The sequence below is a fragment of the Terrapene carolina genome, unplaced genomic scaffold, assembly GCF_002925995.2.
Source record: "Terrapene carolina triunguis isolate 2854851 unplaced genomic scaffold, T_m_triunguis-2.0 Scaffold227, whole genome shotgun sequence".
In the NCBI taxonomy this organism is placed as follows: Eukaryota; Metazoa; Chordata; order Testudines; family Emydidae; genus Terrapene; species Terrapene triunguis.
In genome coordinates, this window is record NW_020664578.1 from 3,902,039 (window position 1) to 3,925,939 (window position 23,901).

The following is a 23,901-nucleotide window of genomic DNA, read 5'->3' on the forward strand; positions in this document are numbered from 1 at the left end:
CCCTGGTTAGTTTTTGAGGTTACTTGATATGTAATCTTATATGAGAAATTTGGACAAAACTGAAAGATTTGGGTGCCCAGTTGGATGAACCCTTTTGGCAGTATTGAAAATTTCAGCCCTGAAGTTTAAAGGAACACCGTTCATTTGAAATCTAGTCAACCTAAAAGTAATCGTATGAGTAATTTACAGTACCTTACAGTGTTGCCAATTAACAATTTCTATCATTTTTTTGTGATATTTGGTGTCTTTTCTTAATGCCACAGCTCCTGGATTCATGTGATTGTGTCAGAATCTCAGCTTTGGTTTGAAGAAGAATAAAAAAAAAAGTATCTGCCCTCCATGGTCGTGGAGAAAAGCTTGAAAACATGGCTCCTAAAGATTCAAAAACCCGAAGGTGAATATCAAGCACCCCCACGTGTATTATTTTTGAAAATCCTGTGACTTCTATAAGTCAATATTGTGTTATTTGGGGAAAGGGGGAACTGAGTCACAATTTTTGAATTCTTAGGGTTGACGGTACTGGTAGGGAACCCCCGCCCCATATTCCCTGCCCATTTTTGTGATTTAATAACCACATTTCCCTTTTATTTTTTCTTTCTCTTACATTGCTGTGGAAGATCCACAAACCAAGGAAACGGACTAGACAAGTGCTGTCATGTCTTCCCAAGAGAGCTGCTGAAGCTGCAAGAATTGCTGGGAGGGGAGATACTTAAAGAAAAATGGGAAAGGTGGTTTATTTCTGTGTCTGGTTATTCAGTTTGGTGTGGGGCTTTGGATCTTTATGGGTTTTGCTGTATTTTTAAGTATGTGTCAGAGTAGAGCATAGTGGAATAGATTGTAGTGTGTTCCATACAGGTGTTTCTGAATCCTGATTTATACATCTAAAGAATAAACGCTCAAAGTAAACTGGGGGGGGGGGGGGCTCCCTCTAATCTTTCCCCTTTATTGAATTAATCTCATAAGAACGGCCACAGTGGGTCAGACCAATGGTCCATTTAGCCCAGTATCCTGTCTTCCGACTGTGGTCAATGCCAGGTGCTTCGGGGGAATGAAAAGAACAGGTCATCATCAAGAGATCCTTCCTCGGGCGCCCATTCCCAGCTTCTGGCCAACAGAAGTTTGGGACACCATCCCTGCTAATAGCCATTGATGGACCCTATCCTCCATGAATGTATCTAGTTCTTTTTTGAACCCTGTTAGTGTCTTGGCCTTCGCAACATCCTCTGGCAAGGAGTTCCACAGGTTGATCTTTGTTGTTCTAACAACGGTAGGCAAAATATATGTTCAAAAATGATTATTTTTATGTCTTGCATCTGAAGAAGTGAGGTTCTTACCCACGAAAGCTTATGCTCCCAATACTTCTGTTAGTCTTAAAGGTGCCACAGGACCCTCTGTGGCTTTTTACAGATTCAGACTAACACGGCTACCCCTCTGATACTATTTTTATGTAGATTATTTTAACCGGTTTTTTAAAGAGCGCAAATACGAGGAAGTCAGGGGATTTATACTTGCTTATTCCATTTTGATGCTGCCAGAGGGAGCAATGAACCTGTTAAAAATGAAGCCACCTCTTGGGTTGCCCGAGTACAGGGGATGGATTGGAACATGCCTATTGTTTTCTTTCTAGATTGCAAAGCTCCTTCCCCCCCCCAGCACCCTGGCACAATGGCTGTGAGACAGAGAGAGCTGGAGTCAGGCTGGGATTTGGACCCGCCCCCCTCCCAGTTGCTACCACTAAGGCTCCGAGCGGGCGCGTGCAGCGGGAGCGCAGCAGGAGGCGGGCGCAGGGGGCCGCGCCGTGGCGCAGACGCAAGCCGCCTGCGCAGCGCGCGGGCGCATCTCCGCCCCGGGGAACGGCCCCGCGCCGCGCATTTTGCAGGACGGGCCGCTGGGGAAACCTCGGTGCGAAGTGATTGGCCGCCAGGAGCAGCCAATCATCTCGGCCGCCCCCCCCCCCCCCCCCCCCCAGCAGGAAGAAGCCCGGGGGGGGCCAGGCGGCTCCTCTCGCCCTGGGGGAAGATCCTGGCCGGGAAGGGCCCTGGCGGGAGCCGCAGGTGGTACCAGGTCCGTCCGGCTTTGCATTGCAGCGTGAAGCCTCCCTGCTGCCCCCCGCCCTGGCCCACTTCCCTCTGCTGCGCCTGGGTTTGGCCCTGCGCACGCGTTGGGGACCGGGGCGGGCTATGGGGCGGGCAGGGAACGTGCCCCCTCCCCAGGGAGCTCCGTGGGGCTTGGCCAAGCTGGCGGGGTGGTGGGTTTTTTTTTTTTTAGCTTTTTCTTGGGGCCTGATTTCTGCTGGCAGGGGGTTGCCTGGGCCACTGACCCGTGAGCGTGTTGTCCCCTTGGGGAGGGTGCGCTGTATTGCAGAAGCCCTGATGCCCCGCAAGTGCCCCCTATGGGACTGTGGGTATCTCAGGGGCACCAAGAGGCTCCAACAGAGCTGGGGGCCCGTCGTGCTCGGAGCTGTACGGCGTCCCTCTCACCCCCCTGCCAACGCACAAGATTTAGTTCTGCCATGAGTGCAGGGGACTGGACCGGAAGACTCTCGAGAGCCCTTCCAGTCCTATGATTCTAGGCACACCCTGCTCTAACCACTCAACAAGAGCTGGGAGAGGAACCCCAGGAGTCCTGACTCCCAGGCCCCTCCAGCTCAAGCCACTCTTGTCTTGTTTCCTTGCCGGAGCTGGGAAGAGAGAACCCAGGAGTCCTGACTCCCACGCCCATCCTCTGCCCGCTAGACCCCGCTCCCGTCACGAACTTCCTCCAGTCCCGCTGTGGCTCTTTTCCAGGCAGGCGCGCTCTTACCCCACCTCGCTGAGCGGCTCTGTTTGTACGAGAAGCTAAAGGCTGCCTACGACGAGCGATGTGCAGACCGGGCGCAGAAGGCAGGTGGGCCAATCCGGATCTCGCTGCCCGATGGCCAGCAGGTGGAAGGAGAGTCCCTAAGAACCACGCCGTATCACGTGGCATCACAAATCGGGTACTGGGTGCCATTGCACGTTTTCTTCCTATGGACGGTTGTCTGCTTTCAAAACCCTTTAAACCCCTAGGTTCGCCTTAGGGCAGGGAACCGAGAACGGCTGCGAGAGACTCCAGCCCCGTTGCTCTGCTGGTTTGCAAATGCTGGGGGTGGGCCATTGAGTCCATTGCCCCTAGGGGTCAGGTTTGGCTACGTTCAGCTGGACTCTGTTCAGTGGGATTTGGGCACCTGACTCCCTCCTTCGAACCCGCCTCCCACACCCCGAACGTTGTTACTGTAACTCACACCTGTTCCGTGTGGCGCTCTGTCGTCCGTCGTCCCCCCCCTCCCCCAGCAATGATGGCTGTCCCACATCCACATGGAGCCCGTGGCACCGTGGCTGGGTCTTTTAGCTCCTGCTGTAGGGGCAGCTTAACCAGAGGGCCCAGGTGCAATCCGCTGCTGCCTGGGGAACTGCACGAGTGGTGGCCCCTAAGCTGGGGGGACTTCCCCCGGCTGGGGTGAGTGTGCAGCCTCTGCTTTTGCCCCAGCAGCCCCCACTAGGCTGGGCAGAGCGCCTCACTGAGGAGTAGTGGCTTGACGAGAAATGGGTTTGCCAGCTGTAGCTGGCGGGTGTCCAGGCCGCAGAGCCCATTCTCGGAGCTGGTGCTAACTGGCTCCTTGCTGGTAGCCTCAGCAGAGAGGGTCCAGGTGTGAGTGGGTCTTGGAGACATAATCCCTCTAGCTCCGTGTGTGTGTGTGTGGGGGGGGGGGGGGGGGGCGGTGTGCAGGGGGAGAACTCACTGCGCAGATACCCTTATTCTCCCTGCGCTGTAATTGGGCCAGAGACCTGGCTCCAGGGCCCCTTCCCCAGCGCTAAATCCCCCGTCTGACTGGCCGGTCATGTGTCCTGTACTGAAGTGTGTTCTGTCACCTCTCTCCTTCCCAGCCGGGGCCTGGCTGAGGGGGCCGTGGCCACCAGGGTGAACGGGGCTCTGTACGACCTGGATCGCCCTCTGGAAAGCAGTGCCGCCTTGGAATTCCTGGGCTTTGATTCCCCAGAGGGGCAGGCGGTGAGTGATATCTGGCGCAGTGTTGCCAACTCCACAGAGTAGGAAGTCACCCGACAGACCTTGAAAAGTCGTTACATGTCGTGTCTAAGCTCTCAAAAGGAGTCAAAAATGTCACTAAACAAAAATTCCAGGGAAGTCGACGGAGAATTATAAACACACAAGTGCACATGCCCAGGTGAGTAGAGTCACAAAATCATTCACAAGCAGCACAATAGTGTTAATAGAGCCGACAGGTTAGTGAAAGGGAGGGCCCAGAGCCAGGGGGAGGAGGGCATTCGCCTGACCTGAGCGGGGCGCTGCAGGGAGCAAAGAAAGTAGATTTTAAAAACAAAAATCCACTAGCCAGACCCCTTCCGCCCGCTCCCAGAGTTTGAGTTCTGAAAACCCAGCTGGGCAGCTAACCCCAGGCCAAGCCAGGGGAATGAATAAAGGGGAGCCAAAATCAAGCTAACTCCACCTTTGATCCTGCAGTAAGGGCTTCCTCCCTGGAGGCGCAGTGCCCCTCCTCCCCCTGCCCCATTGGGGCACATGGCCCTGTCTCATCCCACCCCACCTTCCATCCGTGCGGCTCTCCTCGCTGGCTAACCTGTCTCCCCTGCCCTGTCCGCTTCATTAGCTATCGTACCCTGCATCACAGGCTGTGCTACCTACTACGGAACAGCGAGAAGGAACATTTGGGTAAAAACAACCCCTGGCTAATGTGCAACTCTCACCAAAGTGCGCCTGGCTTTAGCAAAGTATTTAATTAGCCTCCACAAACATATTTTCCTTGCCTGCAGATTGCAGTGATCACAGCCCAAGCAGCCTTGGAACGCTATTCCTTCCGAGGACATGCTCAGTTGAGACGTAATGACATTGACTTGGTGTCCAACAGAATGTAGTAAGAAGAGCCCGGAATGGATTTTATTAACACTATTGAGCTGCTTGTCAATGATTTTGTGACTATACATAGTGGTGACGTCTTTCTCCGAATGTCACTGTCATTGGCAGTAAAAGTTGCTAGATTTGTCACTGGTCACTTTGACACTTATTTTCTCGCTAGGGAAACAAAAACGTCGCTAAATCTAGTGACAAAGTAGGTAAATTGGTGTTCAGTTGTGGGGAAGGAGCCCTCTGGTGGTAGGAAAAGGGAGCCTGGACAGTGGCTAATCTGGGCCGCTTCTGTGGCTTCTAGTTTCTGTCCCTTTAATGCCATAGTTCTCAACCTTTCCAGCCGACTGTACCCCTTTCTAGAGTCTCCTTTGTCTTGCATACCCCCACGTTTCACCTCACTTAAAAACTATTTGCTTCCGAAATCAGACAGAAAAAAATACAAAAGTGTCACATCACACTATTACTGACAAATTGCTAACTTTCTTCGTTACCATGTAATTATAAAATAAATCAATTGGAATATAAATATTGTACTTCCATTTCAGTGCATAATATATAGAGTGGTATAAACAAGTCATTGTATGACATTTTAGTTTCTATTGACTTCGCTAGTGCTTTATATGTAGCCTGTTTGTAAAACTAGGCAAATATCAAGATGAGTTGATGTACCCCTCTGCATACCCCCAGGGATACATGTACCCCTGGTTGAGAACCACTGCATTAATGCACCTGCTGGAGTGTAGGGGTCACCAAGGAAGCAGGGTTTGATAGATGTTCTTTTTAACTGTCCTTTGCAAAAGCATCTCTCCCAACCATGCTGTAAAACAGTGGTTCCCAAACTTGGTAAGCCCCTGGCGAGCCGCGAGATGCTTTGTTTATCTGAGCGCCCGTGGGTACGGCCGCTCGCAGCTCCCAGTGGCCACGGTTTGCTGTTCCCGGCCAATGGAGCTGCGGGAAGCGGTGGCCCGGCTGGCCCATTTTACACTCTTATGCATTGCAATGCATGTCGCTGAGATGCTGGACTAGCCAATGGCTCCTGCACTTTGGTATCTGACTGGCAAAAGCACAGATGCAAAAGGCTGAAAAATCAGCCGCTCAAGTTTTGGTTGACAGGAGTCAGCCAGGCCAGGGATAAGGGCAAGGAATTGGGCAGAGAGGAAAAGCAAATAGTGGCTAAAGCTAACCCAAAGGGAGAAGGTACAGCGCGTATAATGAATAGAATAGTCCCTAGCTCTTCTGTAACATTTTTCATCCTTAGATCTCAAAACGCTTTACAAAAGCAATCAGTATCATTGTCCCCATTTTACAGATGGGGAAACTGAGGCACAGAGCATCTGAAGTGACTTGCCCAATATTACCCAGCAGTAGAGGTGGGAATAGAACACGAGAGTCCTCAGTCCCCAGTGCAGTGCTCTATCCCAGAGGTGGGCAAACTACGGCCCGCGGGCCACGTCTGTCCCGGCCCCTGAGCTCCTGGCCCAAGAGACTAGCCCTCCCTCCCCCCCCCCCCCCGCTGTTCCCTCTCCTCCGCAGCCTCAGCTCGCTCCGCCGCCAGCGCAGTGCTCTGGGTGACGGGGCTGTGAGCTCCTGGGGCAGTGCAACTGTAGAGCCGGCCTGACCCAGTGCTCTGTGCTGCATGGTGGTGGCATGGCCCGGCTCTGGGGGCAGTCAGGGGGCAGGGAGAAGGAATGGTTGGATGAGGCAGGGTCCTGGGTGGGGGGGCAGTCAGGAATGAGGGGGGGGGTTGGATGGGCCGGCAGGGGGCAGTCAGGGGCAGGGGTGGGCGGGGCGGGTGGGGGAACCCCCTCCCCTAACCGGCCCTCCATACAATTTCCAAAACCCGATGCGGCCCTCAGGCCAAAAAGTTTGCCAGCCCCTGCTCTATCCACTAGATAACACTGCCTCCTGGGAACAGGTAGGCCCCCTAAAGACAGCTAACGAGGGACTTTGGGCTCCCTCTCTGAACAAGCAGGCACCCCATATGTGAGAGGCTGCAGGGTGTCTGGGTTAAGCCAGCGCTCTGAGTCATCATTGGAACTGGGATCCCAACAGGCCAGAGCCGTGTGGGACACGGTGGACCATCCGTGTGACCCCAGGTCTCTTCCCTCCCCAGGTTTTCTGGCACTCCAGTGCCCACATCCTTGGAGTGGCAGCGGAGCGATTCTACGGAGCGCTGCTGTGTCACGGGCCCAGCACAGAGAGCGGCTTCTTCTACGACATGTACCTGGCGGGCCGGTAAGAGGGGCCAGGGAAGCCTAGGTGGGCATCCCGGTGGAAGGCCTGATGGCGTCTGGATAGCGTCATATTGTATTTTCGTTAAGGCAGTTAAGAATCATCCAGTTGGGTGACTGTAGATACACACTTGGGATTTCTATATTGCATTATAAAACTGAACTGTTTCCAGAACTAAAAGAGGCTTTTAAATCAGTCATTTGTAAATGCAAGTTCAACTTTTAAATTTGTTTTTATGTTTTGAATCTTTACATCTTTAATACCTTGAACTGGAGTGTGTTTTCGTTTGTGCTGGAGAAAGATCAAATGCATTATATAAATAGATAACAATATTTAAGACTTTATTTCTATTTACTGAGTAACTTAATAGGAAAAGAAAGCACACTGCCATTGGAAAAAGGTGATCACATTTGTATCTACTGGAAATAGACCTTAATCACCTTAGAGCTGATAGGAAACAAACAAAAGGAAGTCTTTCTTCACGCAACGCAGTCAATCTGTGGAACTCATTGCCAGGGGATGCTGCAAATGTCAAAATTTTAATATCTCCGTTGCCCCCATCACCACACAGCCATGAATAGATTTAACCTAGGAGGCAGGGAAATACTAGCCCTATTTGGAAGGTGGGGTCTAGGGCACCCAGAGGTGAAGTGACTTTCCCGAGGCTAAGCAGGGAGTCTGTGGCAGAGCAGATAATCAAACCCGGAACACCTGAGCCCCAGGTCTGTGCCTTAACCACTAGGCAACGCTTCCTACCCTGAGGAGGGGGAACTTCCTCTGCTGCTTTGAGTGAGTGGGTGGGGGGCTAGACAGAGTCACCAGGAAGGGGAAGCAGAGAGAGGCGAAGTGGGGGTGGGACCTTGGGGGAGGGGCAGAGCCGTGTGGGGCCCCCGCCGGCAAAACCAAAAGTCAGCGCCTATGATGTCACCTCATCCATTCCCTGCCGTAGCAGGAGCCTCTGGTGCATCTGCCCCTTCTGTTCTCTCCCCGTGGCTCCGCTGAGTCTCCTGTGGACTGAAACGCTTTAGCTGGGCTCAGTACAGGGGCGTCTGGGTGAATTCGCTGGCTGGTGCTGTGCAGATCGGACTAGGTGATCTGATTAGCGATGTAATATATTAAAAACGGTTAACTGATAAGTATTAGTCTTACCGTTAATATATTGCAGTTAACGTTTAAAACAGATTGGTAAATCAGGTGCTGCCCGGCTGCCCCCACCTCCAGCGGCGGCTGCTGCTGCTCCGGGCAGCAGGTACCTGGCGGAGGCGGTGCCGGTCACTGCTGGGACGCATGCCGGGCAGCACATGCCCAGCCAGGTAGGGGGGAGCCACCGCCGGGATGCTCCTGCTCTAGTCGAGTCTGTTCCAGTTGCTGATGAGCCCCCAAATCCCTGCTGCCTTCCCCCAACTCGGCGGCGGCTGCTGCCCGCAGTGGGCTCATTGTGCCAGGCGCTGCAGACCAAAGCGGGGTGGGAACGGGGGAAGCATGAGACCGGGCAGAAGAGCCTGGGCGAGTTCTGCTGCACGTGGCCCCCTCCCCCACCACCTCTGCCCTGGCTCCTGGGACCTCACGCGCACACCCCACTCGCGTGCAACCAGTCTTCTCCGGGTGCGGATGGCGCTGCGCCCCCTTCTGCTGGCTGAATTGGTTAACGATTAAACGGTGAACCAATATCATTTGAATACTTTAAACGGGTACTTTTGTAAACAATATTTACATCCCTAGATCTAATGGCCCCATCTGGCCTTAAACGCTATGAAACCGAGTTGCAGTTGTCACATGGGCTTGTTTGATTTCCCTTCCACTAGGTGGCATCCTGGGATAAACCTGCACGAAGTGCTCCTCGCCGCTAGGCTGCGTCGGCAGCACCGTACCTGCCTCTGCTTCCCTGGAGCCCCCTGGCCGTTACACCAATGTCTGGCCTTTGCCAAGCGTTGTCCCTGGGTCCTTTCCTGGCAGTGCGTGGGGAATGGGTGCAAACGTGGGGGTGAAGACACGTTGCTAAGGCCACTCGCGCGCTCTGGCCACCTGCCGGGATCTGGGGTCAGGGCTCAGTTCTTCTGTAACCGGGGCTTTTAAAAACGTCTCGCTCTCTCTGCAGAACCGTGCTGGGCAGCGAGCTCCCAGCCTTGGAGGAGGCGTGCAAGTCCATCGTCCGAGAGAAGCATCCCTTCGAGAGGCTGGAGGTGTCCCGAGAGGACCTGCTGGAGCTATTTAAGGTGGACGGACGTGTTCGTATATGTCATGGCTCTCAGCAGTCGTCCCCCCCCCCCCCCCCTGCAGGGCCTCTGGATCCGCTTCAGGGCGGGCGTGGGAGTAACACAGAACCCCAGGGCCAAGTAAACGGCCGTGCAAATAGTGTCACTTACTAGGTCCTGCAGGAGCCCCAGCAGCTCCTGTGAGAAGCGATGGGAGCCCCCATCCCTTGGGACTAGACACGGCCCTGGTGAATGCATGGCCAGGAAGGAGCCGTCTTTCGTCCCCTGGGGTAGGTCTTTCCCCTCTGGGGTACACAGGGAGGCTTGCTTGGTTTCCAGAGCTGCCCTATGAGCCGGCCCGGGGCTAATAACCTGCCTTCCTGCTGCCTGCCCCCGCTCAGTTCAGGGTACGTCTGTCATCCTCCACAGCTCTTCTCAATCCAACCAGCCCTGCCCTCTTGTAAGAGCTCTGGTGTTATCTGTATATCTAACTTGCCTGAGCACCTCGCCGTCTTCGCTATGCTTATCCTCACCCCTGTGAGGCAGGGCAGTGCTATCCCCATTTTACTGATGGGGAAACTGAGGCACGGAGACTGAGGCCTAGATTTTTGTAATGGTATTTGGGCACTTAACTCCGATTGATTTCAGTTGCCGTTAGGAGCCAAAAAGCCCTTTTAAAATCTGGCCACAGGTGACTTGCCCAAGGCCACCCAGGGAGTCTGTGGCAGAGCAGGTATTCCTGAGTTCCAGACTAGCACTCTAACCACTGGGCCATCCTGCCTCTAACGCCTGTGTCTAGCCCCACATGCCTGCCTGGCACACTGCATAGCAAGTGAAGAGCCAGTCTCTGTCCTGAGGAGCATGCTGGCTGCATTGATGGGCCAGGCAGCTTGCTGTGGGGAGATGGCGGGAGGGATGTGCGTGCTAGAATTGTGGGCTCCTGTAAGTGGCATTTAGCTTGGAAGCTCTTTGAGGCAGGGGCTGTCCGATACTTTCTCTGTACAGCACCTGGCGCGAGAGGGCCCCATTCTTGGGCACTGTCATAACAAACATGAATAGCAACAGCTCAGAGCAGATTAGCTGCTAGTTATCCGTGGGCTGTATCATTAACACTGGCCCTACGCTCTTCTCTTTTCCTTTCTCCAGTACAACAAGTTTAAGCTGCAGGTGATCGAGGAGAAAGTGAAGTCACCGACTGCTACCGTGTACAGGTGAGCAAGGGCCCTGCAGTCCGTGTGACTGCCCCGGCGCACCCAGGGTGCTGAGCAGGGCGAGGTCTGTGACTCCGGTTCCTCCAGACGCACGGCCCTGGGCTGAAAGTGCCCTGCTCCCCAGCCGTGTCCCAGTGCTTAACGTGGTCAGGAAAACGTGTGTGTCCATCTGAATCCCACTTCATACAGACAGCTGGCCATGCTGTGTGTACACTGATTACACGACCGTCAGGCTTCAGTGCACGGAACTATTTGTACTGATTTCCGATGGTTTTCGAACAAGCCGTTCTGCAGCAGCACTTTCACCAAGGAGCTCCCCGGGGTGGATTAGTTTGCAACGGTCACATACCGTCCTTTGCCACCAGTAGCGATTGTCCAACATAACTTAACAAACCAACTTCCAACCCCCCCGGAAAGGCGAAATGGCGCTTGTAGGGTGCCCCTCGGCGCCCCAGCTCCATTGAACACTTTTCCCCCCCCCCCATGCTGTGTCTGTGACCCTTTGCAGCTCCGCCCTCTTTAAGCACGGCCACGCCCTGACGCTTCGCTGCAGTTGAGTTGTGCTCAGGGCCCAGATCTAGGTGGCACCATGACTTCTTGGTACCCACTGCGTGGCCAGGAAAATCCCAGCAACTAACTCACCGCCGGCTGGTACAGGCGTTCCCTGTGAAAGACATATGCAGGGGCAGGGGGGCGACTGTCACTGCTGGAAAGCGAGAATGATTCCGGGGCTTGGGCCCTGCCTCCGTGGGCTGGGCTGTGGGTCCGGGTACCATGATGGGAGGGAGTGCGACAGAACGGGCACAAAGTGCTAAGGGCCTGATCCTGCCCTCGTGCCCGATTGCACAGCTGGGTGGGAGCGGGAGGTGTGAATCCACTCGCAGACGTTGGCCCAGGTTCTGATCCTGTACCCGTGGAGGTGACATACGAGTGCCCTTCATGTGAGCCAGTTGCACTGTGGTCGTGCCTAAGAGCCAGAGTCAAGGACCGTGACTCCATTGTGTTAGGCGCTGTACAAGTGGAGCTTACATGCTAAGTCTTCGGACCACTTGGGGCGTCTTCTGACTTTCCCCTCTGCTCTCTCATTCCAGCCTGGCATTTCTCACCTCACCCCTAGACCCAGGGGTGCCAATCTGCCTGTGACCCACCTGTTGTCTGCTCCTGGCTCTCTGTCTGTACTCTGAACCCCTGTCTCCTTTCCTTTTCCCAGGTGTGGGGGGTTAATCGACCTTTGCCAAGGTCCCCACGTCAGGCACACAGGGAAGATCCGAGCGCTGAAGATCCTGAAGGTTGGTTCTAACCCCAGCCAAGCTCAGTTGCTGGCACCGGTGGGAGGGAGCCTGGTCTAGTGAGCATGGCGTGGCGGGGGTTATCGCTCTGCCACTGGGCAAGCTGTGTGAATTTAGGGGAGTCAATGCCTCAATTTCCCCCCAGCTGTAAAAATTCCAGCAGGAGGGTGGAGCACTTTGATATTAAATGCCTGATATGGTCACGCTTTGCACTGAACACAGGCTGTGCTTTGTCAGAGGGTCTCCAAGTGCTTTAGAAAAGAAGTCGGTACCATCCCTGTTTTACAGGTGGGGAAATTGAGGCACAGAGCAGGCGCGTGGCTGCCCAAGGTCACCCAGTGAGTCCATTTCAGGTTCTGTTCTTGACTCTGGCTCCTCGTGTTTTATACCAAGCCCATCACCATAGCACCTAACCCAGGAGTCCAGACTCCCAGCCCTAACCACTAGACCGTGCTGTTCCGAGAGGAGCAGAAGCTTTTGCCTTTCTGGAGAAGCTGGAGGAGTAGGCAGTATTGCTGTGTGTTGATCCCAGATTACCCTGTCCCAGCCAGTGTGGAGCTCAGCCCCCTCTTCTATCATCACCTTCCTGTGGCGTTAGCTCTCTTTCCCACTTCTCAACAGAGCTCCTCCGCCTTCTGGAAAGGAGACCCCGCTCTGGAGTCTCTGCAGCGGGTGTATGGAATCTCCTTCCCCAGCTCCGTACGGCTGGAGGAGTGGGAGCAGCTCCAGGAGGAGGCAGCTAGCCGGGACCACCGGAGGATTGGCAAGGTAGGAGTCGGCATGATCACCCCCCGGGCAGGGTCGTGGCAGCTACATCTGTGTTTGTTCCACCCAACCCGCTGGCTAAACTGTTCCCAGTTCTGAACAGGGAAGGGACAAAGGGCAGGGAAGTGTTGGAGCGGAAGGCCTGGAGCCATCGGTACCTGCCCTGCTGATTGGAGACCCCTCGGGTAGGAGAGGTGCCCTGCAAGACCCAACTCCCTTCGGAGCTTGGGCACGGGCAAGCCATTGTCTTCCGTTGCCGTGCCACGTCTCTCCCGCCTCAACGAAGCCCGAGTCTCGGTCGCCACCTTATGGGTCCCATAAGAGGCTTCTGAACCTGGTGCTGTTTCCAACTGCCGGGCTTAGTCCTTAGGAGCCTGGATCCAGTCCCCCACGTAGGGGGTCATCGCGTGTAGACACCCCGTGTCCTGCCTCCCCCTCGGTGCAGCGCTCAGGGGAACCTTCTCTTATTCCCTCCCCAGGAGCAGGAATTGTTTTTCTTCCACGAGCTGAGTCCTGGGAGCTGCTTTTTCCTGCCCAGAGGCGCTCACGTCTACAACACCCTGATAGACTTCATCAAGGTACGGGCAGCCGTCGTATCGGGGTTCGCTTGGTCGCGTCTCGGCACGGGGGGCTGGACTCGGTGACTCTGCGAGGTCCCATCCAGCCCTGCATTTCTGTGGTGCTGTGACTCCTCCTCCGTGTGACATCCTGTCCCAAACACCTCCGTGCAGCTGTGACCGTCAGCCCAGGCTCTGGGAGCAGACTCACGCCAGCCGCCACTGGGTCATAGCAGAGTCATTGTGTGCAGAGCTCCAGCACTGGCTCCCTGGTCAGCGTGGCCACAGGTGTTTTAACCTGGCTCTGCTATAGATTTCCTTGGGGACAAGGCGGAGTGCATGTCCCTAGCCACCCGGGTCAGGGAGCTGTGCTAGAGACCGGCCAGGAGCGTGGCTGCACCTAGCTAGCTGGGTGAGGTTGGGTCCCCAATTCCCAGTGAGGTAGATTATCTTGGAGGTGTCGGTCTCTGGGTCCCAGTTGCACAGGCTTCCCAGGGGGTGTCCACACCCTGCTCCCAGCTGGAAAAAAACATCGGGCCTGTCTATCGTAGGTCCTGTGCTATAGTGTCCGAGCACCGTAGACCAGTTAATGTATTTATCCTCACCCATCCCTGTGAGGCAGGGCAGTGCTATTATCCCATTGTACATATGGGGAAACTGAGGCACTGAGAGGCTAAGTGCCTTGCCCGTGGTCACACAGGGAGTTGGTGGCAGAGCAGGAACTGAGCCCCATGTCTCCCATTTCCTAGGCTGGTTCCCTAATCTCTGGGCCACCCTTCCTCTCCTCCCCTACCTAGCCACAAAGAAAAAGGGGGCGGGGGACATGACTCCCCAGAAAGCTATGAGCAAACCCCGCTCCCTAGTGGGGAACCTGTGGGATACAGACAGGTGCATAGACATCCCCTCGCACGGCTGTTCCCAATAGACTGCGCAATCTGGCCCGTTGGACTGGGGCTGTGAGCAGAAGCCACGAATTCCTGGGGGACTCTTCCTTTGAGTGCTCGTCCGTGTACACCTGCCCAGCGACTCGAGTCCAGGTTCCTTTGGCCAGGAGAATCTGTTGAGGGTCATGCTTTTTAAGCGCTTTATCTCTGCTGCAGGGGAGACCGAATCTTCTTACACATGATATCACCAACCCGGACAACCTAGAAAGGACCAAAGTCTCCCCCAAAGGGAGCCCTCTGCATCTGCCCCCCTGTCTGCCCTCGTCGTCCTCAAGGCAGCAGATGTGGCTCCTTGGTCAGGAGGGGCATGCAGATTTGTTGGCTCTTCTGGTGTCGCACGGGCCTGGTAGAGCCCATCCTGGCTACTGGGTTTGGGCCTCGCCACGCTCTGAGCAGGCTGCAGTGCTTGGATCCTTGACCTCTCTGGCGCACATCCTGGGCACAGGCTCGCTGTCTGTTACCCCTTCGTGGCAATGGGGCTGCCCTACTCTCCCAGGACCAGTGCTGACCCCTTAACCTCCTCTGTAGCTTAAGCACAGCCCCTCCCACACGAGCACTCTGCGCGGTACACTTTGCCTCTGCTGGGACACGGGATAACAAAGCCAACAGGGGCATGGGCTCCGTAAAGGTTCCAAAGCCTGATCACCCTCTAGCTCCCACGAGAACTGTACAGCTCAGACCAATCCGGGAACACCCCTGTATGCATTTCCCTGCCTCGGTTTCCTCACTGTTCTTTAAGGAGTCCAGAATCCCTCTCCTCCGCGTGGATTCTCCTCTGGCTCATGGAGTCTTTCTCTCTCCTGTGCAGCTAGTTTCCTGTCTTCCTCTTTCTTGCCCAATCTCCCTTTTGCTCTCTCCTTGCCTCACCCAGTCTCTGTGGTTTTAAAGACTTAACCTCCCTCAACACCTTGGCTCTTTGTCCTGTTTGTGGACAAATTCCACTGCTCCAAACCCCCCAGCCTGGCCGATAAACGTGGTCAGACTGGTTTTCTCCAAGCTTCAGCTGTCGCATTGTCCTAAGATGTTCCCTCCATGAATGGGAACCTTCCGGGTTCATCAACCCACCGTTGTTCCTGGTGTGGGCGACACATGAGCTGACTACGCCTACCCCGTGGCAGTCCAGCAGACAGTAATCTCATAAAATCAACCAGAATTCCTAAGTTGCAAGTAGACAGATTCTCAAATCGTCTCTCACCGTAGATCCCCTCCATCTGGGAATTGGATCACCATCCTGAGGGCCGGCTGGAAGTCATAGAAGGGGTTATTCCATCCAGTTCCAGACTCTCTCTTCCTCCCCCTCGCTTTCCCTGACTGTTTTCTCAGGCCCCTCTCGCAGGTTTCAGAGTGGTAGCCGGGTTAGTCTGTATCAGCAAAAGAACGAGGAGTACTTGTGGCACCTTAGAGACTAACACATTTATTTGAGCATAAGCTTTCGTGGGCTAAAACCCACTTCATCGGATGCATGCAGTGAAAATACAGTAGGAAGATATATATATATGTACACACACACACACCCCATGAAAAAATGGGTGTTGCCATACCAACTCTAACGAGAGTAATTGATTTAGGTGAGCTATTATCAGCAGGAGAAAAAAAACACTTTTGTAGTGATAATCAGGATGGCCCATTTCCAACAGTTGACAAGAAGGTGTGAGTAACAGTAGGGGAAATAATTAGCACGGGGAAACAGTTTTTACTTTGTGTAATGACCCATCCACTCCCAGTCTTTAGTCAAACCTAATTTAATGGTGTCTAGGCTTGACTAAAGACTGGGAGTGGATGGGTCATTACGCAAAGTAAAAACTGTTTCCCCATGCTAATTTTTTTTTCGCGTACTGTTACTCACACTTTCTTGTCAACTGTTGGAAATGGGCCATCCTGATTATCACTACAAAAGTTTTTTTTTCTCCAGCTGATAATAGCTCACCTTAATCAATTACTCTCGTTATCGTGTGTATGGCAACACTCATTTTTTCATGTTCTCTGTGTGTGTATATATATATCTTCCTACTGTATTTTCCACTGCGTGCATCTGATGAAGTGGGTTTTAGCCCACGAAAGCTTATGCTCAGCTAAATTTGTTAGTCTCTGAAGTGCCACAAGTACACACTCCTGCGAGAAGAACGAGGAGTAACGCTGGGAGGCGCAAGCGCTTATGAACCTCTTGTGCAGTGGGAGAAGTACCTCAAGGGGCTTTAATAATCATCCCTAGTTCTTATCTAGCTCTTTTCATCAGTACTTCTCAAAGTGCTTTACAAAAGAGGGCAGTATCATTATCTCCATTTTACAGGTGGGGAAACTGAGGCACAGGGGTGGGACATGACTTGCCTGAGGTCACCCAGCAGCACAAGTGACGACATTTTACTCTCGTTATTTTCTGATTGCCAGAAAGAAAGGGGGCTGGGCCAGAGGCAGTTGAAAGTCTTTAGTTCACAAGCTCAAATTCAGGATGGTGCATTTGGCCTCTGTCACCCCAACCCTAGATCCACACGACTGGTACTTCGAAGATGCCTTTTTCCAGATAGCGATTGGCGCTGCCCACTGAAGGTATCTGAGGGTATGTCTACACTACGAGGGTAATTCGATTTTACTTAAATCGAATATGTGGAATCGATATTGCAAAGTCGAACGTGTGTGTCCACACTAAGGACAGTAATTCGACTTTGTGAGTCCACACTAACGGGGCGAGCGTCGATATTGGAAGCGGTGCACTGTGGGCAGCTATCCCACAGTTCCCGCAGTCCCCGCTGCCCATCGGAATTCTGGGTCGAGCCGCCAATGCCTTCTGGGTAAAAAAAATTTGTCGTCATCCGTCCGTCACTAACGCCCTCCCTCCCTCCATGAAAGCGCCGGCGGGAAATCAGTTCGCGCACTTTTCTGGTCAGTGACAGCGCGGACGCCACAGCACTGCGATCATGGATCACGCTGCGACCATCGCTGCACTTGTGGCCGTTCTCAACACCTCGCAGCTTATCATACACCTTTCCCTGAGGCAGATGCAGAGAAATCGGGCGAGGAGGCTACGGCACCGCCGTGAGAGCCTGAAGTCGGAGAGTGGCACAGAGCTGTCAGAAACCACGAGCCCCAGCGCCCAGGACATCACGGTGGCAATGGGGCATGTGGATTTTGTTGAACGGCGATTCTGGGCCCGGGAAACAAGCACGGACTGGTGGGACCGTATAGTGCTTCAGGTCTGGGATGAATCCCAGTGGCTGCGAAACTTTCGCATGCGGAAGGGGACTTTCCTCGAACTTTGTGAGTTGCTGTCCCCTGCCCTGAAGCGCAAGGACACCCGCATGCGAGCAGCCCTCACTATCCAGAAGCGAGTGGCCATAGCCCTCTGGAAGCTTGCAACGCCGGACAGCTACCGGTCAGTCGCGAACCACTTTGGTGTGGGCAAATCTACCGTGGGGGTTGTTGTCATGCAAGTAGCCAAGGCAATCGTGAAGGTACTGCTCCCAAAGGTTGTGACCCTGGGAAACGCGCAGGTCATCATAGATGGCTTTGCCGCGATGGGATTTCCAAACTGCGGAGGGGCTATCGATGGGACTCACATCCCTATCCTGGGACCGGACCACCAGGCCAGCCAGTACATCAATAGAAAGGGCTACTTTTCAATGGTGCTGCAAGCACTGGTGGACCATCGGGGACGGTTTACAAACATCTACGTCGGATGGCCGGGCAAGGTTCATGACGCTCGTGTGTTCAGGAACTCTGGTCTGTTTAGACGGCTGCAGGAAGGTATTTACTTCCCAGACCACAAAATAACTCTTGGGGATGTGGAGATGCCTACAGTCATCCTCGGGGACCCAGCCTACCCGCTAATGCCCTGGCTCATGAAGCCCTATACTGGCGCCCTGGACACAGAAAAAGAACTGTTCAACTACCGTCTCAGCAAGTGCAGAATGGTGGTGGAGTGTGCTTTTGGCCGTCTCAAAGGGAGATGGAGAAGCTTACTCACTCGCTGTGATCTCAGTGAAACCAATATCCCCATCGTTATTGCAGCTTGCTGTGTGCTCCACAATCTATGTGAGAGCAAGGGGGAGACCTTTATGGCGGGGTGGGAGCTAGAGGCAAATAGCCTGGCTGCTGATTACGTCCAGCCAGACAGCCGGGCCATTAGAAGATCCCAGCGGGACGCCCTGTGCATCCGGGAGGCTTTGAAAGCTAGGTTCCTGAGTGAGCAGGGCAACCAGTGACTTTTCAGTTTGTGGACAGAGAAGCTGAACCTGCCCCCGTTTCTTTACCCAGTTCATTTTGACTATCCTCTCCAGTTACATACCCCCTTCACCCCCTTCCCCTTCCCAAAAAATAAAATCATTTCGATTTTGTTAATGAACAGCGTTGTCTGTATTGCTGTTTTCGCGGGAATATTTTAAACCGGGGACGCAGACTGTGGCGGGGGGCGGGTTCAGTGTTCTGATGCAAATGATGCTTCTAAACTCCCGGAATGACAGGCTCCGCACTGGTGGACTGGTTATTTCAATGGAGAACATGAAAAACACCTCCCAGACTGACCAGGGTAACCAGTGACTGCACTGTGTATGTGTCCTGATGCTGGACCTGACACCGCCTCTGTACCCTGCTAAAGGTCACTGTCCTGCCCAATTACCAAGCCCCTTCCCCCCCTCCAGACAGACTCTCCCTCAAAAGAACCTGACTGAAACAGTAATGGACAGAAACAAACATTTTATTGCGAACCAGACATGAAACGTGGGGTGTGAAACTTGGACGGGGGCTTCTGTGAGGTGGGTGGGAAAGGACTTATGAAATTTTGGGGAATGTCAGCCTTCTAGTGCTAGAGCAGTCTGCAGGGGTTGACTGAAAGTTTTAACGGCCCTTGCCGCCCCTCCTTCTTTGGAGTTTGGGTGAGGGTGGTGTGGGACTTGGTGGCGGGTGAGGGCGGTTACAGATAGACTGCAGCGGGGCTCTGTCCTCCTGCCTCCGGTCTTGCAGAACATCCACAAGGCGCCGGAGCGTGTCCGTTTGCTCCCTCATTAGTCCAAGCAGCTTTTCAGTAGCCTGTTGGTCCTCCTGACGCCACCTCTCCTCCCGTTCCATGACTGCTCGGTGCATTTGTGACAAGTTCTCCCTCCACTGTGTCTGCTGGGCTGCCTGGGCTCGGGAGCAGTCCATTAGTTCTGAGAACATGTCTTCACGCGTCTTCTTCTTCCTCCGCCTAATCTGCGCTAGCCTCTGGGAGTGTGCTGAGAGGCTGGGTTGGGAGACAGTCGCAGATGTGTCTGTGTGAATTGTGAAAAGGGAGTGAATTCCTGAGACAGATAAATGAAATTGTATACAAAGAACCTAGTCTTTCTCTGTGAACAAGACCATGCACTGCACCTCTCACATGCGCACTCAGGACAAGGTCGAATTTTCGGCCGTCGCCTTCAGTGCCTGTGGACTTGCGGAGGTCTTGGACTGTTCAGAGAACTGTGGCTGGAGACCTGAACTTCTGGAGCGGGCAATAATGGTAAGCCGCAGACTTGTGGCTGCTTAAAACTCCAGCAGTAGCACTGGCCTCCTTTCACATTGAAAGCAATGCCAGTCTCTGCTGCCAGCAATCAGGACAGCATCAACTCTGCCCCTGTCCCACCCCCTCGCGGCTGTCCCAGGGAAAGATCCCTGTATGCTGCCCCTCTCCCTCCACCGCGTGGCTGTAAAGCAGTCCCAATACTAACATTCCCCTCCCTAATTCAAAGCAGGGCGTCATGAGCGACATCACCCTCCTGAGGATCCCGGACACCCAGAGAGAACGCATGCTGCGGGAAAGCATGCAGAAACCGGGGCCGTATGCCGCCATGCTATGTCGGGCCATGATCCCGGAGTACTTGATTGTGGCGTGGAGGGGGCATGTCTGCTACCACGGAGGGCCCACTAAGATCGCCCTACCCCGGAACCTGATCAACAGGCTTGAGCTCTACCTCCACGAGACCTACGAGGAGTTCTCCTACGAGGATTTCTCGTCGATCCCCGGCCACATTGACCGGATTTTCGCGTAGGTGCACTGGGACTATGGAGTGGAGCGTCTTGGGCCTGGGAATCATGGAGTAACGGACATTGTGAACATTTTTTAAAACACTTGGGACTAAATTGAGAAGAGCCTAAGACAGAGAAATCATGAAAACCCATTTGTTACCTTTGTAAATATTCCTGTTTTGTACCTGATTATTTTTTTACTAGTTTACAGAACTTTTATAAATGTACATTGTTAATAGTATAAATATTACCGTTCTGTTTTAAATAAATGTTTACATGTTTACAGCACTTACTGCTTGATCCTTCCCCTGATTCTGTGTCCGGGGTAAGGGATGGGGACGGTTGGTACGGGATCTCGGTAAGGGTGATGAAGAGCTCCTGGCTGTCGGGGAAATCAGCGGTGCCAGCGCTGTCGACTGCCTCGTCCTCCTCATCTCCTTCTTCATCTTCCCCGTCCGCTGTCATGTCCGACGAGGAACCGGCCGCGGACATGATCCCATCCTCGGAGTCCACGGTCAGGGGTGGGGTAGTGGTGGCGGCCGCTCCCAGGATGGAATGCAGTGCCTCGTAGAAACGGGATGTGTGGGGCTGGGATCCGGAGCGTCCGTTAGCCTCTTTGGTTTTTTGGTAGCCTTGTCTCAGCTCCTTGATTTTCACGCGGCACTGCGTTGCATCCCGGCTGTAGCCTCTCTCTGCCATGGCTTTGGAGATCTTCTCGTAGATCTTAGCATTCCTTCTTTTGGAGCGCAGCTCTGAAAGCACGGACTCATCGCCCCACACTGCGATGAGATCCAAGACTTCCCGATCAGTCCATGCTGGGGCCCTCTTTCTATTAGATTGCACGGCCATCTCTGCTGGAGAGTTCTGCATAGTTGCCACTGCTGCTGAGCTCCCCTCGATGTCCAAAGAGGAACTGAGATTCAAACTGCCCAGACAGGAAAATGAAAATGAATTCAAATTTTCCCGGGGGTGTGGCTGGTCAGAGCATCCGAGCTCGGACTGCTGTCCAGAGCGTCAACAGAGTGGTGCACTGTGGGATAGCTCCCGGAGCTATTACCGTCGATTTCCATCCACACCTAGCCTAATTCGATATGGCCATGTCGAATTTAGCGCTAATCCTCTCGTTGGGGAGGATTACAGAAATCGATTTAAAGAGAGCTTTATGTCGAACTAAATGGCTTCCTGGTGTGGACGGGTGCAGGGTTAATTCGATATAACGGCGCTAAAGTCGACATAAAAGCCTAGTGTAGACCAGGCCTGAGATTTCAAGTGGACGAGTCCCATTACCAGCACAGGGAGCTGCTATTCGGCCTTTCCGCAGCCCCAAGAAGATTCTCAAAATGCCTAGCAGGAATGGCAGCTTATTTCAAGAAACAAGGACACACCAGCTTTTCCCATATTTAGACGACCGGCTCGTTCATGGACAGACAAGTGACCGTCTCCATTCAGCTTTTCCCCTCCCTAGGTCAACGGAGAAAAGTCACTTTTGACTCTGACTCAAAGGACAGAGTTTATAGGAGCTACTCCACAACAGCACTGGCTTATCTACTGCAGGAGAGATTTCAAGCCATGCTAGGCCTGTCATCCCAAGGCGTCCCTGAGAACTCAGCTCAAGCGGCTAGGTCCCCTGGCCTCCTGCACTTACGTATCTCAGCATGCCAGACTTCACCCTTGTTGTGTGCAAGGACGGCTGAAGTCTGTGTCGGCCAAGCAGGCACCACCAGGTTCTGTCAGTGCATATTCCCCCCAAGAAGTGCTGTAATTAAACCGGTAGAGAGACCCTCTGAAAGACCCTCCTCCCACTCTGTTGGTGACAGATGCCTCCACAATGGGTTGGACGACCTTCAAATGTGAGGGGTGTGGAAGACTTCAACCAAATCCTGGAGCTAAGAACCATGCGTGGGGCAGGCACAGCTTGTCTCCTGCTCCTAAAAGGACTGACACGTCAAATCATGATGCACAATACATTGCAAGGTTAATGTGTCCCCCTTGCAAGCCATTAGCTCCATGTTTCATCATTATATCAAACCCACCTTTCTGGTGGCAATAACGTTGGCTAGAAGGGGAGGCGAGATACAAGGGCTGATGGCAGGGCCCTTGCACACAATTTATCATAGACTGGGTGTCTTTGAAATCTTTGACTGACAGCAATATCTGACTTTCCTTTAAATCAGGTTATCCACCTACCTGTGGGTTTTTTCCCAAAACCACACTGTAGCCAAGGCAAGGCTAAGCTCCCACGCCCTAGATGTTCTCAGGACGCTCTCCTCCTACGTACATAGAACCAAGTCATTAGGGTGTCCTCTAGGCTGTTCATAGCTTATGGGGACGAGGTGGCAGGTCAGGTCATTTCTACATGGAGACTTTCTAGCTTGATCTTTGCTTGTATCAAGCTGGGCTATGAATTATCCAGTGTAGACCCTCCAGTGAGTGCAACAGCTCGCTCTCCGGGAGCACAAAAAAGGTCTGGTGCTTCTTTAGGAAATGTTCCTGTACTGGATATATGTAGGGCAGCTACCTGGGCTTCCGTGGGTATGCTGATCTGGCATTACAACGTAGGGGAAGAATCAAGATATGATACTAACTTTGCTCGGGCTGTCGTACAGCCACTGTGTAGGTAGACTACTGTGATCTAGGACGCTGATTGTGAGTCAGCAAAAATGGTGTGTGTGTGTGTGTGTGCGCACAAGAAATTGAAGCTGCAGCAGTTCTACCTTGCGGTAGCTGTGGTACTTGGAGATGTGTTGTTCATATATACTCCATGATCCTTCCCCACTACTGCGGAGTCTAGATGTATTCCGTATTAGCGAAGGAACTAAGGGGTGGTTGGGGTCACCCCCTATGTCCTCAGTTGGAAGCATGAGGACATTTGGGGTAGAGGCACAGCCCCCAACAGACACTGCTCGCTGAACAAATCTGAACTGGAGTACGCTGGGTATATGTGTACCAAGAGTGGAATGTGTGTCTGTCATATATATGACGTGTGTGTGTGTGTGTGTGTGTGTGTGTGTGTGTGTGTGTGTATATATATATATATATATATTCTTCAGGATGTGTGTGTATACACACACCCACACCCACACACCCTCTCCCCCCCCCCCCCGAAGAACCACAGGCATTGTAAGGTAAGTAATAATTTCCTTTAATCCCACTTTTACCACCATCATTCTCTGTGACCCTTAGGCACATCATTTCTGCCTCTCTGCCTTAGTTTCCCCCAGGAAAGGAGGATGGGGCTGTGAGTGAGGGCGGTGCTCTGAAGATGTGAAGCTCTGTGTTGTTACTAAGTAGCATTCTCACTGCAAAGGGCCCAGTGTCTCTCAGGTCTGTGCTCCCGTGAAGAGGCCACGTCTTGTGTTTTCTGCCCCCACTGCAGAGCGAGTATCGGAAACGTGGGTTCTCGGAGGTGGTCACCCCTAACATCTATAACGCCAAGCTGTGGGAGCTGTCTGGCCACTGGCAGCACTACAGCGACCACATGTTCTGCTTCCCGGTCGAGAACGAGACCTTCGCCCTCAAGCCAATGAACTGCCCTGGTCACTGGTGAGCGAGGCACCCAAGGTCTGCTGCAGGCTGGCTGTTCGGCTAGGGCAGTGGTTCTCAACCTGCGGCCCAATCAGCAGGGAGCTGTGGCCCGTGTGACCTCCTCAGGGCCATACAGGTAGCATTGGATGCGGCCCACGTAACTCGTGGGCCACATAGGTTGAGAACCACTGGACTAGGGGGGTCTGTGATAGAGGCTGGAGGGAGTGGGGTCTAGTGGGTAGAGGGATGGGGCTGGGAGTCAGGACTCCTGGGTTCTATTCCCAGCTCTGGGAGGGGAGTGG

General features: G+C 53.5%; 1 protein-coding gene across 1 annotated transcript in view; it reads left to right on the plus strand.

Annotated features, from left to right (window-relative positions):
• Positions 1-339: 339 nt before the first annotated feature.
• TARS2 (threonyl-tRNA synthetase 2, mitochondrial) overlaps positions 340-23,901 on the plus strand; it is a 36,447-nt gene continuing 12,885 nt past the window's right edge. The window contains exons 1-11 of the mRNA XM_026656243.2: positions 340-394; positions 1,973-2,064; positions 2,787-2,977; positions 3,906-4,029; positions 7,016-7,137; positions 9,233-9,350; positions 10,476-10,540; positions 11,751-11,829; positions 12,451-12,597; positions 13,074-13,172; positions 23,451-23,617. Coding sequence (XP_026512028.2) covers positions 340-394; positions 1,973-2,064; positions 2,787-2,977; positions 3,906-4,029; positions 7,016-7,137; positions 9,233-9,350; positions 10,476-10,540; positions 11,751-11,829; positions 12,451-12,597; positions 13,074-13,172; positions 23,451-23,617 — 1,259 coding nt within the window. The remainder of the gene's footprint in view (positions 395-1,972; positions 2,065-2,786; positions 2,978-3,905; positions 4,030-7,015; positions 7,138-9,232; positions 9,351-10,475; positions 10,541-11,750; positions 11,830-12,450; positions 12,598-13,073; positions 13,173-23,450; positions 23,618-23,901) is intronic.